Source organism: Diabrotica virgifera, chromosome 2 (genome assembly GCF_917563875.1).
Source record: "Diabrotica virgifera virgifera chromosome 2, PGI_DIABVI_V3a".
Classification (NCBI taxonomy): Eukaryota; Metazoa; Arthropoda; class Insecta; order Coleoptera; family Chrysomelidae; genus Diabrotica; species Diabrotica virgifera.
Genome location: NC_065444.1, coordinates 174,165,661 through 174,179,794, shown reverse-complemented (window position 1 = coordinate 174,179,794; position 14,134 = coordinate 174,165,661). Strand labels below are relative to the sequence as shown.

The following is a 14,134-nucleotide window of genomic DNA, read 5'->3' as shown; positions in this document are numbered from 1 at the left end:
GAAAACCCTAAGAGATTTCTTTCACATGTTCTTTGACATTTTTTATTGTCGTTTTGAGAATATCTAGAACAAACTCCACCCAAAAAAATAATTGTTTTGCAATATATACATGCATTGATACTTACCTCACTGTTTTTGGAGTGTGCATGTATATATATATATGCACATGCAAATATGTGAATATAAATAATAATATACAACTAAAATAGCTTTATCAATATGTGACTAAGTCATTCTGAAAAAAATGTTTTTTATTTATTTCCTTCGATTTGCCCAAACTTTTTGTCCGACATATAACTTTTTGCGTTACAAAATATAATTTGTACATAAACAAATCAAAATTAGCTTGTTATTTATCACCAACATGTTTGTCTATATCTTACATGTTTAGAATGTCCGACTAGGAAAATTTCCCATTCATTTTGTCCGACAGAACTTCCAATTGCTTTTTTAACCTTTCATTAAACTCTCATGCAAAAATCAGACTGCTATTCATCACCAACATAGTTCCTGTGATGTGACATGTTCTACGTGTCGGACTCGTTAAAATGCCCAACATTTTTGTCGGACAAACATTTTTTCATATATTATATAACGTTGGCTATTGAATAAACTTAAAAACAACTTGCTATTTTTCACCATCATAAACTTGTCAGGACGACACGTTTATCATGCTCCACCGTTAAAACTTCCCCTGTTTCAGTGTTCCCGTGCATCAAAGTTTGTCCGACTAGACACCGTTAAGCTATTAACAAATTTTCAGCTTGCTATTAATCAACTTTTTTTTCTTACGCGGGATCCAGGTCTATATGTTTTTCACCTTCCACCGGGTGAGTGTATTGCTTCGTTTGTAAATTCTTATCTAGTGTTCGTACACATTTTAGTCACAGAGGATTTTTTTGATTGGAAACATGCAGATAGTAGGCTTATGGATCACGAAATGTCTAAAGCACACGAAAGAATTGGGCGTATTGATTATTGGAAAATGGTAACACAAAGACTAATTTTAGTGTTATAAAGTTTATTTTTGAACGAGATTTAGCATTTCGCAGCGAAAATGAGTTGTCGAGTTCATCACAAAATGAAAATAAAAAAATATGAAACAAAAATTTTTAAGAAACGCTTTTCTTTAGTTACGAGTGACTAAAATTAAAAATATTATAAAAAAATCAATTAAAAAGCAAAAAATAAAAAAAAAATTGAAAAAATCTAACACATCCGTCAAAGAAAAGCGTGGCGCATGTTCATCGAATAAACGGTTTTCTCCCCACGCTTTACTTTAACGAATGTGTTAGATTTTTTCATTTTTTTTATTTTTTGCTTTTTAGTTGATTTTTTTATAATATTTTTAATTTTAGTCACTCGTAACTAAAGAAAAGCGTTTCTTAAATTTTTTTTTTATATTTTTTTATTTTTTACTTTTTAGTCTTACACTTTTCAAACATTAAAATAAGTATATCGTCATGTTTATTAAAATATGTGTAAAACATAATGATGTACTAACATGAAAAGTAGTCGGAATCGGCAAAAAATTTGAAACTTTATTGTTTATTAATGAAGCATAATGTAAACAATTAACGTAAAAAGTGAAATTATGTATTGTTCATATCATTAGTTATACAATCCGCAAAAGTTTCAAGTTTTTACATTGTAAAAAACACGAGAATTTAAGTGTTTTCCATTAAAATCGTTTTTTTTTTATTTAAACAATTAATAAATAGGAAAAAAAATGTTTTTATTGACTATTCGTGTATTGTTCCCACGAATGCATATGTCTGCAAATTTTCATTCATTTTCATTGAAGAAAAGGCAGTCAAATTAACGTCTAAAGATTTGACGCAAACTATTGAACTAAATAAAAGCGTTTAATTAATTGGGAATACTCCAGGTATTAGCTAAATATGATCAATTTTTGAAGCACCATATTAAAAAAAAATATTCAAATCCTGGAAGCGGGCGTGTCAACTATCTTTCATCAACCATATGTGAGGAAATTGTACATCCGATGGATCAAAACGGATTAAATGAAATATAAGCCAAGAACTTCAAATGTACCAATTGCTAAAAGAAAAGAATATGAATGTTGCTTTTCCAAATGTTGAGGTGACACTTTGTTTATATTTAATCGTATTTAATAAGTTAATTAAAAATCGACTTCGGTCTATGATGCGCCAAGAGTGTCTGAATCATCTCTCTACAATGAGCGTTGGTCACGATGTCTTAATGCAACTAGATATGTCCCACATAATCAAGAAATTTTCAATTAAAATATCTCGAAAAGTTCCCGGACTTTAACCATACATCTTACTATTATTTTGAATATATTACTACTGTAACAAATTACAGCTCGTGTACTTTTTATGATTTAAAATTATATTTATAAAAGTAGATCAACATTTTTTTAATGGTAGGAGGTAGGGCCCCCACACCAATTCTGCCCAGAGGCCCCCACTGCCTTAAATCCGGCCCTGACTAATGGTAGAACAATAATAATTTAATTGGAACGTACACAAAAGTTTGGGGAGGTTTAAGGAAACAAGACCTCATAAAATTTTTATGGGGTGCTCAAATTTCACGATAATGTTTTTTAAGATGTCATAAGAATGCCACACGTCCATTTTCAATAAAAAATCTCTAATAGTTTTCGATATATTGGAAAAAATTTATTTTCATTTTGTAACTTCAAAGGGATGTATTTTCTTTTATGTGCACATTTGTACTAAGGTAAGTTAGGTTAAATCAACTTATTTTTGACCCCAGAATCTGTGGTATAATTTATGACCAATCTTTTCGGGACACCCTGTATAACAGATTCGTGCAAATGAACGATAACGCAAAAGAAATCCTGTTTCTACAACACTAGGGGCTAAGGATTGCAGCACAAAAAATTCACTTCACACGATATTTCAAAATATGCAATATTTTTTTCCATGACTTTAGATTATTATGCAGATTTAATATGTAGTATGTGCGAATTTAAATGTAAACTTAGTTTGTAAGAATAGAGGGGGTTGAAATAATAAATAAATCAGTGGCCGTGCAGAATGTTGCAAATTTCTTTAATCTATCGCAATATAATCATGTAGTTAATCATAATGAACGAATCCTAGATTTGGTATCTTCTAATATATTTTGTAACGTATATCAGGCAATTGACTATGTTGTTTCCATGGATAACCATCATCCACCGCTCATCATTGATTTTAGTATTAAAAAAGAATTTAATGAAATCAAAATCGACAGTAAGCAGAATTTTAACTTTAAGAGAGCCAACTTCATAGAACTTTATAATGAACTCTATTTATCTGACTGGTCTTTTCTTTCCACTGATCTTGATATCAACAGCAACCTAAATGCCTTTTATCAGTATATTCACAGCATCTTCTCTAAACATATTCCTCTTAAAAAGAAGCAAACTAAACGTTATCCGATTTGGTTCAATGGTGATCTGATTAATCTTCTGAATACTAAAAATAGAGCTTGGAACGCGTACAAAAAATCTCGTAATATTCAAAATTACACTGAATTCAAGAGAATTCGTTCAGAATTCAAATACTTTAATCAAATAATATACAAGCGTTATGTGTCTCAACTAGAACTCAATCTTAAACAAGATCCTCGTAGCTTTTGGTCGTTCATAAACTCCAAGAAAACAAATTGTTCTATTCCTGAAACTATGTCGTATAATAATATAAAGCTAGAGACTTCACAGGATATTGCCTCATCATTTGCCGATTTCTTCTCAAAGTCATACACCGATATTTCTCCTCCCGACCATATCACTCCCAAATTAAATACATATATTGCCGAACAATTGCATATTCCCGCTTTTACAAAATCTGAAATTGAACAGGCCATAAGGAAGATTAAGCCGAACATGACGATGGGACCAGATAATATACCTGCATTTCTCATAAAAGATTGTGCCCACGTATTTTCAACTCCTCTGTGTACTTTATTTAACTGCATATTATCCAGTTCGGTCTTTCCCACACAATGGAAAGTTTCTAAAATTGTCCCTGTGTTTAAGAAAGAAAATCGAACTTCTATCCAAAACTATAGGCCTATTGCTATCATATCCAACTTTAGTAAAATTTTCGAGATATATATAAATAAACACCTTTACACCCACATTTCACCATTCATAGTTCCCCAACAGCACGGATTTATCAGTGGTAAATCTACTTTAACAAATCTTGTTAATATCACTCAATTCCTGTGTGAAGCATTAGACAGAAATGCTCAAGTCGACGTCATATACACTGACTTTTCCAAAGCTTTTGACCGCTTAAGTCATAAAATTCTACTGAATAAGCTCAGTTCTATTTCAATCACACCTACGCTGTTACAATTATTTAACTCTTATTTTACAGATCGATGGCAATATACGCAAATTAGAGGTTTTAAATCAACCCCTTTTTCTCAGTTATCCGGAGTACCTCAAGGTTCAATTGTAGGGCCGCTATTGTTTGTGATATTCGTTAATGATATTGTTGATGACCTAGATGTTCATTCACTAATTTATGCGGACGATTTAAAATTATTTGTTGAAATTAAGTCACCCTCCGATTGCATTAGACTTCAAGAAAATTTAAATAAAATCAGTATATGGTGTGACACTAATTGTTTGCAGCTAAATGCGTCTAAATGTAATGTTATGTCTTTTTCTAGAAGCCCTTCTCCAACACACTACGATTATCATATACATAATACTTCCATTTGTCGCCCCAGCTCTGTTAAGGACCTGGGGGTCATATTTGACTGCAGACTATCATTTGTTCCACACATCACTAATATCGTTGCGGGTGCGTTTAGTACTCTAGGTTTCATTTTACGAAATGCGAAAGAACTTACCGATATTGACACTTGCAAATTTTTATATTCATCTCTTGTTCTCCCCAAACTCGATTATGCATCGATAGTTTGGTCTCCAATTTATCAAAATCACACAACTGTTTTGGAATCAGTACAGAGGCGGTTTTTAAAAAGTATGCACTTTAAATCCACTGGCATTTATCCTGCTAGGGGATTTTCTGAAGAGCTACTTCTCGATAAATTTAAGATGCAAAGTCTTCAGCGTCGTAGAATAACTCAATCTTTATGCTTTTTATTTAAAATTATTAACAATCAAGTAAATACTCCTGAGTTATTGCAACTTCTTAATCTCCACGTACCACGTGTTGCTTCTCGTACTTCACAAACGTTTTATGTTAACAGAGCCAGATCAAATATTTTGGTGCAGTCACCTCTAGTACAAATGCAAGCTCACTACAATGCGAACTCCGATCTCTTTGACATCTTCAATTCTAATTTACGCATCATTAAGAATACTGCTAACGATATTAGGTTGCAACCAGTCACTTTTTAGCATCTTGCTGTTATATTATATATTTATTCTGTATTTTTGTATTTAATTGTTTTACATACTATGTATTTTCTGTTTTTCTTTAATTACTTTATAAGTTTTTGTTCGTCGTTGTTCGTATGTGAGTGTGTTTTTCTCATTTTGAGTTTTTTCACACACTTACATATAAACGGCGTTTATGTAGTCTATGTATTTTATACTGTTTTGTTGTTATGTTTATGATCTGTAAACGGTAAATTTACTAATACGCTTAATACACTAACCCAGATTGTAATTGGTCCAGTACTGTTATTTGGGCACTAAATAAATAAATAAAAAAAAATAAATAAATAAATGTAGTATGTGCGAATTTAAATGTAAACTTAGTTTGTAAGAATAGAGGGGGTTGAAATAACTCAGAAGGACAATCAATAAAATTTATTAGATATAGAATTCTATTGATCACGGAAAAAATTTTCGCATTTTTTAAGTAGAAAATATTATGTTTCTTTATTTGTACTACTTATTTTATTTTTGCTCAAATTTCTTTAGGTGTTGTGCAAGAAGAGGGGATATACCAGTAGTTCCTATTCCACCACCGCTTGAGTATGACGTGTCTTGTTCAGAAGATGACTTAGAACTAATAATAGAAGATCAAAGCGATCAATTTTTTGACTCAGACGATTCAAACAGTCTACCATCACGGTTAGTATTTCCCCATTGAGGGCGTAGGCGCAAAATTTCGGACCAATGCTTTTTAAATGCATTCATTTTTTCGAATGCTGAAAGAACTAATAATTATTTTTGAAAAACTTAAACGCGGAATGAAAGATTATATTATTAATCTGGCCGAAAGTCCCTTAAAACTTCTATAATGATGTGTATTTTAAAATTAAATTTTAAGTTACAGGGTGGAAAAAAAAGAGAAAATTGAGTGTGTTTTTTAATTTCAAATATTTGATTCAAAAGGAACTTTTTTTTATTCTAAGTGACTTTTGGCTCTCGGTAATAATGCAATATTTCGTTCTGAGTTAGCCCCAAAACCTACCGCTTATAACCTAAAACCGGTTTTTTTACTTCGCAATAATCGGTTTTTCCGGTTCTTTTTGAAGTTATACTTCTTTAGGCGCGATATGAGGGTGAATTTTTATATGTTAAAACCTACGATCCCGGCGCATGCGCATTATAACTTTGTTCTGATTGGATGTTCAAATGACATGTCAAAAATGATCCAATATGGCAGCTGTAGCGCAGCTGTAGTTTGGACGGTTGACGGTTTGGTTATGTATGGTTGTTGCGTTTTAAAATTTGTGGGAAGAGAAACAACAAAGGTTAGTTAATAGTTATACTGCCTTTTTAAATAGTTTTCATATTATATTTTTGAAGTTATACTTCAAAATGTTTTAATTTATGTATGTATCAGTCCAGAAAAGGTGTGGAAAGAATATATTAGTGTTTTTAAATATATTTTTCTACAAACGTGTTAAAAATGCAATTTTTAGGACTCCATAGGAGCGTTAAAAATGCTACTTTAAGGCACTAGTGCTTTAAAATTTTTAAGGCACTGCAGTTAAAAGTGAATTGTCAAATTGTGAAACGTCAAAATATTTATATTTCATTTATTAACATTAATATTAATAATACAACTTGCGCAATTTGAAAAAGGTGGTTTAAAAGGTTTTTTATTATAATTTTGTGTCTTTGGATTTGTCTTCCTTGGGCGTAAAATAATAAAACATCTATTTTTATATTTCACTTGTCACCGTGATGTATAATTATGTATATCTGAAAGGTAACTGGCATGCGGCTTGATGGCCTTGTTGGTAGAGCATTGGACCAGAGATAAAAAAATCGCGAGATTGCGCGTTCAAATCCCGGACGATTCATATTTTTTTTTTAATATTTGGCATTAAGTTTTGGTTCATTTTTGGTAATTGGTGTTAATTTTTTGTATTGTAACTGTTAAGTAGGTATATTTATTTCATTGAAATTATATTATAATAGAAGTATAACTTCTTACGTGCATACAAAGTACACACACATTCTTTTTTTGTCCCGGTTTTACCAGTTTTTTCTTTTTAAAGTAATAACCGGTGAAAAACCGGATATGTTACCTCTGGAACAAAATAATGAATTCTTACAAAAATAGGGAAGTTTTTTTATATATCATGGGGTCCATAATAAATAATTTTTTATGGTGTCTTAATTAATGGTATATAATTATTTTATATCACTGCACCAACTCTTAATTTTGATTAATAGCGGCGTAAATTGATATAAATAAATCTAAAATCAAATGGGTATGTACGTAAGTTAGAGAGAGGGAATAGATTTTCTGAACCGGAAGTTCGTAAGTCTCTGCAGGTAGAGGCTTACTCTTCAGTCGGTCAGTTTTATACCAAAGTATGTAGTTCTTCTACTCTGCTTAGCTCACGCTGGGTGAAGCTGTTCTCAATAGCGACTAGATTAATGGTATTTATGAATAACAATTTTATGGACTTCAAGAATGTGATTTCCGTAAACTTAAAATACAATTTACGCAGTTATTAATTAAAATTCAGATTTATATATTCAGGCGAATATATTCATGTAAATTTTGTTTAATTTGAGTGACAGCATATTTTCCATAAGATGTCTGCAGAGTCTTTTGTATTAATATTTTTTATAGAGGACATGGCTTGCTTTACTTATCTTCCTCCTTTTTTTAACTTGAAACCGTATCTGATAGTTCCCTACTGTTCAACTCAATCCACACAGAACTCACCAAAACTAAAGTACCTATTCACATTTTATCAGCCAAATAATAATTATGTAAACTTGCCTTTAAAAGTTAAATTGATTTTTAGATATTCCATTAATTTGTTTATTGTTCTAGATACAATGATCTGCCTTATCAAAATAGTGATCAATACATAAATTTAGTCCAAGAGCTGGAAGAAAAGTTACAAAGTCGAAACAAATCAAGGGTACAAAGAACTTTACAGGAATTTGAACGTAGAAGCAGGCTAAATAAACCTTTAGAAAAACCAGTGATAAACTATGAAGAAACTAGTGAAAGTGAAGAACCTTTAATAAGAGCTATATCAGAGTTAGCAAGGAAACGGTAATAACAACTCTTTTATAACAATTGGCTTCTTTTTTGTATGTCGTTACCTATTAACTTAACTTAAATATTTATGTAAATGGGAAACCATCACATTCATTTTTCCCAAGTAAATTATTATGGTAAGTCAAATTAAAAAAACATAAACCTCAGTTACCGGCAGACCTCCAGTGGTCAGGGAATGCCAAAAATTCATGAGAGAAAAATCAGAATTGCAACATTAAATGTGAAAACACTGTATATATCAAGAAAATTATTGAATGCCGAGGCAAAAATGAAGAGAATGAAATGGGACATACTGGTAGTGAATAAAATGAGGTGGGTAGGACAAGGAAAAACTATGACAAACAACAGTAGTGTATCCTACTACTCAAGTGACGGTAGTGCCAGACAGTATGAAGACTATGAGGTTGGAATACTCCTACAGCTGAAATGAACCAATATATTAAAAGCTTCCTATGTACTAGTTGGGGCCCGAGTAATTTTGAATAAATTAAACGGAGAACATTGGAAAAGTTAAAGGAGTGTTATGCTGATACTGTAAAGGTTCAAAAACAAATCAAGAACAATGCTATATTGTCAATATATTTTTGAAAAATGGAACTCGAAGTTCGGAGATGAAAAAGTGGAAGGTGTGACGATCCTACACGGACTAGGTATCAAAACTACAGAGCTACAACGTTTGAGTTTTGCCAAGAAAACAACCTTGTTATTACCAACATTTGATTTACGCTGCCTAATCGACGCCTATACACGTGGAGGTCTCCTAAATATAAAGAAGATCAGATTATAGAAAACCAAATCGATTATATTACAAACAACAGCAGGTTCAGAAACAAAATCCTAAACGGAAAAGCCTATCCTGCTTGTGATAATAACTACGACCATATTAAAAAACTAAATAAAATTCCAAATAGCAGCACCAAATACAAGATAGAATGAACTAATGTAACGGATGAACAAATAGAAGAGTAAAGGGAGTATATAGATAAGCAGCTTAATATAAGAGGACGAGCCGATGCTCAGCTAACGAGAAAACCAAAGGTTGTTAGACATATCTAAGCTCTACCAGGGGAATTGAAAATCCCATAGGGGTAGCAAAACAACAATGGCTAAATGAGAGAGGCAAAGAGGTGGAATAACTCCAGCAAGAACACAAAAACCGAGAACTACATAAAACAATAAAATAAATTACAGATTTCTGGAAGTCCAAAAGTATAGACGATGAAAATAACAAAACGATAATACACCCTAAAACAAAAAAAAAATGGGAAAGTAAAAATAATAGATAAGATGATAGTTTACAACAGAAAAAGGAGATATACCGATACCGATACCCATACCGATAGCAAAAGTTGTATGTGCTACAAAGGAAACAAAATGCAACAAATATATTGCAGACTATTGCATCGTTAGAAAACATAGCTTGTTCACGAAGTTCTCGTCAATTACAATTATTTTACTCACCATTACCTCACCAAACTGTAATCTAACGTCGTAGTCATCTTCATTTAATTCTTGCAACAACTGAACCTCGTAGGGTTTAAATGAATTCTTATGTAATAGATGCAAGATGGCCTACATCATGTATTTATGCAGTTCTTGAGGATGCGTGTGGATCTTCAATGAAACTATGCATAAATCTAAGGTTTTGCCTATCTACCTGCCCTTTTACTCACGTAATGAGTACTAGGAAACAGATTTGTTGATCTTTACCTCGTTGAATTGATGTGTTGTGGACTCCCCATGTCTCTGTATTCATCACCCTTTATTACTTTAAATTTTAGAAGGATGGGGAATAGGTATAAGAAAGAATCTGAGAAAGAGAGAATCTACAAGATTTTATTTTTAAATATTTATTTGTTTGAAAATGGAGTCACTTGGGCTTCGCCTTTCCTTTAATAGAGGTCGCGAGTGTGTCTAAATGTTAATTATTTCCTCTTAATTGGAACACTTGGCAAAAATGTCTAATTTAGATTCAGAGCATCATTACAGGCTCTCCTGAATATAACAAAAGTTTGAAATGGTCCATAGAGAGATGCTAATGATCTCTGGATCGAAGTAAAATATTAAATGCCTTTATCTACCTGCGTTTTTACTCACGTATTGAGTACTAGGAAACAGATTTGTTGATCTTTGCCTCGTTGAAATGTCTAGTTTCGATTCAGAGCATCATCTGTTATCTACAAGCTCTCCTGAAGATAACAAAAGTTTGAAATGGTCCATAGCGAGATGGTAATGATCTCTGAATCGAAGTTAAATATTAATCCCTTAACACACACTCGAGTTAACTCGAGCGTACTAAACTGGCCAAACTGTGCACAACCGAGATAATTCGAGCGGCACTGTATATTCGAGAATTGAAAATAATAATGTGAAAGCAAAAAAAACAATCGTTTTACTGATATCTGTCATTTACATGGGATTGTAAGCTGTAACACTTACTTATTCAGATATAAAATATAATCGTTTTTCTACTTATCAGTTACGACTTATCTCTTTCTTATGAGCCGCTTTCTGACTAATTCGCGTATTCATATTTTGATTTGCTCATTTTTCAATATATACAAATACATCATGCTCCTGCGCAGTAAACAAAATATGTTCCAACAAAAAAAAAAGATCATTCATCACATCATCCTTCTGATTATTCCCACAAAAATTGTGGGAATAATTGTGTGTGAAAGTAGCTAATAATATCAGAAATTTGTAAATCTGGCAACATTGCAAGCATCAAATTAGAAATCTCCAATTTGCAAGATAAACGTATCCAGGGAGTTGAAATGAGCTAGGGTTTGGAAAAACAGTACATTTACAGATGCTAGCGTGTGTAGACACCAGGGTATTGAAATCAGTTAGGGTTTGGAAAAACAGTACATTAATTTAGAGATGCTAGCGTGTGTTGACACCAAACGGCTATTGACATTTATTTTATACAGTATGGTGCAAATGTTTGGAATAAATTCATTATTTCAGAAGCCAGCGACTTTAAAGAAAAATCCTGAAACAGGTCGATTTTTAATTTTAAATTATGACTTTTTGACATATCTATCATACTAGTGACGTTATCCATCTGGGAGTGATGACGCAATCGATGATTTTTTAAAATGAGAATAGGGGTCGTGTGCTAGCTCTTTTGAAAGTTTATTCAATTCTCTTATCAGTAATATAAACATTGATATAATTATTTATACAGGGTGTCCTAGAAAAATTATTTTGAATTAAACTAATTGACACAAAAAGAAGAATATATGTAATTTATCAGAGAAGTCTTAAAAAGAGTAGGTCAAGGCGAAGGTGACTTAATGAAGATGATAAAAAAGAGAAAACTTGAATATCTGGGGCATATAATGAGAGGTAGCAGATACAGGATGCTGCAGTTAATACTCAATGGAAAGATCGACGGAAAAAGAGGAATTGGTCGAAAGAAATATTCATGGCTCCGAAACCTTCGTCAATGGAGTGGCTTATCAGCAGATCAATTATTGTTACATGCCGCACAAGATCGAGAACGATATCGGCAAATTGTTATGGAAGCTACCCACGCCTAAAAATTTGGGCACGGTACTTAAAGAAGAAGAAGAAGATGTAATTTGTTTAATTCAAAATACATTCTATTGCTGTCAGAAAACATAAAAAAAATGTTTATTTCATAAATAGACATTGCTTTTTGCTTAAATTCAATGTTCAAACTGCCAAGAGGTAGATGGGTGGAAGCTTGAACATTGAAATTACGCGAAAAGCAAATGTGTATTTATCAAAAAACTTTTTTCTGTTTTCTGAGCAGTAGAGTGTATTTTGAATTAAATAAATTACATACATTTTTCTTTTTGTGTAAATTAATTTAATTCAAAACAATTTTTCTTGGACACCCCGTATAAATAACTATGTTAATATTTATATTACTAAATATAGAACTGAATAACCTTTTAAATGGGCTAGCACGCGACCCCTAATCTTATTTAAAAAAATATTCGATTACGTCATCACTCCCAGATGAATGACGTCACTAGTATGATATATATGTCAAAAAATCATAATTTAAAATTAAAAATTGACCTGTTTCACGATTTTTTAAGGTCGCTGGTTTCCGAAATAATGAGATTTATTCCAGACATTTGCACTATACTGTATAAAATCAATGTCAATAACCGATAGCATCTATGCATATTATTATAGCCACTAAAAAGCTAGCTGGTTTCAACACTGTGGTGTCAAGATCTGTTAGTATTTGTAAATGTACTGTTTTTCCAAACCCTAACTGATTTCAACACCCTGTTGTCTACACACGCTAGCATCTGTAAATGTACTGTTTTTCCAAACCCTAACAGATTTCAACACCCTGGTGTCTACAACACGCTAGAATCTGTAAATATGCATCCCGGTTTTTGTACTCAGATCTTTGCACTTACTAGGCATTTGAGAGAATCAGGAATACCTAATGATAAAATATAGTTTTACCAGTTTAATTTATTTTTCATTTTACAGAAACGAGGACCATAAAAATTTTCCATGTAAAGGCAAAGCCTGTTGCACTTGTATTTTACCAGCAGAAAAACATGAAATTGAAGTAAAATCGAACTATTCAAATAATAAACCAAGAATCAAGACAAAATCACACTGGAAACAAGACGGCACAAATGGAACTTGGTATCGAACATCCAAAAACCTTCCAGAGCATGTAAATGTTACAGCCAATTCGGTCAATAAATTTAGTCATAACTGTGGGTGTTCTTGTACTTGTGGAAAATATCCGTAGCAGATTTATTAAAATTTAATACAATATGTATAAAAAGTATCAGGATTTTTGTCTTTCTTCTTTTATTACGTTAAAATGTACCGATTTTTCATTAAAAATATATGACAGTTATAGCTTCTATCTAGCTAGAGATTACAGAGAAAGTAAACGTAGGGATATACTGGGACCTGCTATCTCCGAAACTTATTATATTCATTTCTCACTTATTTACATCACTCATTTACATCTCCAGCTTCATTTCTAGTTCAAAAGACTAATCCTTTATGTCATGTATTGCGGCATCTCCTACCTTCGATTGGCCCACATGTGCAATAAAATCATCTTATTATGATTTTCTTCTGTGATGGAACGTCACTTAGTATGTCTTTTAATTCATCATAGAAAGCTTTTCGTTTATTCTCACCCAACCCTGCGGATGAGCATACCCACATAACATTTAATATTTCTTTATCAAGTACAAAGGTCACTAACATTATTCTACCCCTCGTTCTTACAACGTCTACTACGTTATCTTTCATCTCACTCTCAGCAATTACACAAAATTCATTCCTAGTGTTACATACTACTTTTTCCTTCTTCTTCTTCTTCTTCGTGAGACTACGATTATTTCTGTTTGTCTGCCTCTTATTCTGTTTCAGTTGTTGACTGTACATTGTCTTTCCACCTTTTCGGCGGCCTTCCAACGGGTCTTCTGCTATAAAGCTTGTTGTTTTTACAGATGTTCGCTAATCTATCTGGTTCTATTCGGTTTACATGTTCATTATAGTTTTTCTTTCTTGTTTTTGTTCCACCTATTAATATTTTGAATTTTGCATCATTCTCGTATATTTCAGTTGCTTTGTCTGTCTCTTAATGATATGTTCGCTATTGATCTTAATACTTTCATTTTGATATTGATGATTTGTTGTTTCGTATTTCTTGTATCGGT

At 32.1% G+C, this 14,134-nt stretch overlaps 1 protein-coding gene across 2 annotated transcripts in view; it reads left to right on the top strand.

Annotated features, from left to right (window-relative positions):
* Positions 1-13,245, top strand: part of LOC114333831 (myb-like protein D) — a 52,600-nt gene extending 39,355 nt beyond the window's left edge. For both annotated transcript variants that reach the window (XM_050642931.1, XM_028283818.2), the window contains exons 6-8: positions 5,897-6,049; positions 8,220-8,447; positions 12,936-13,245. In XM_050642931.1, the coding sequence (XP_050498888.1) occupies positions 5,897-6,049; positions 8,220-8,447; positions 12,936-13,206 (652 nt within the window). In that variant the 3' untranslated portion in view covers positions 13,207-13,245. The remainder of the gene's footprint in view (positions 1-5,896; positions 6,050-8,219; positions 8,448-12,935) is intronic.
* The last annotated feature ends 889 nt before the right edge of the window (positions 13,246-14,134 follow it).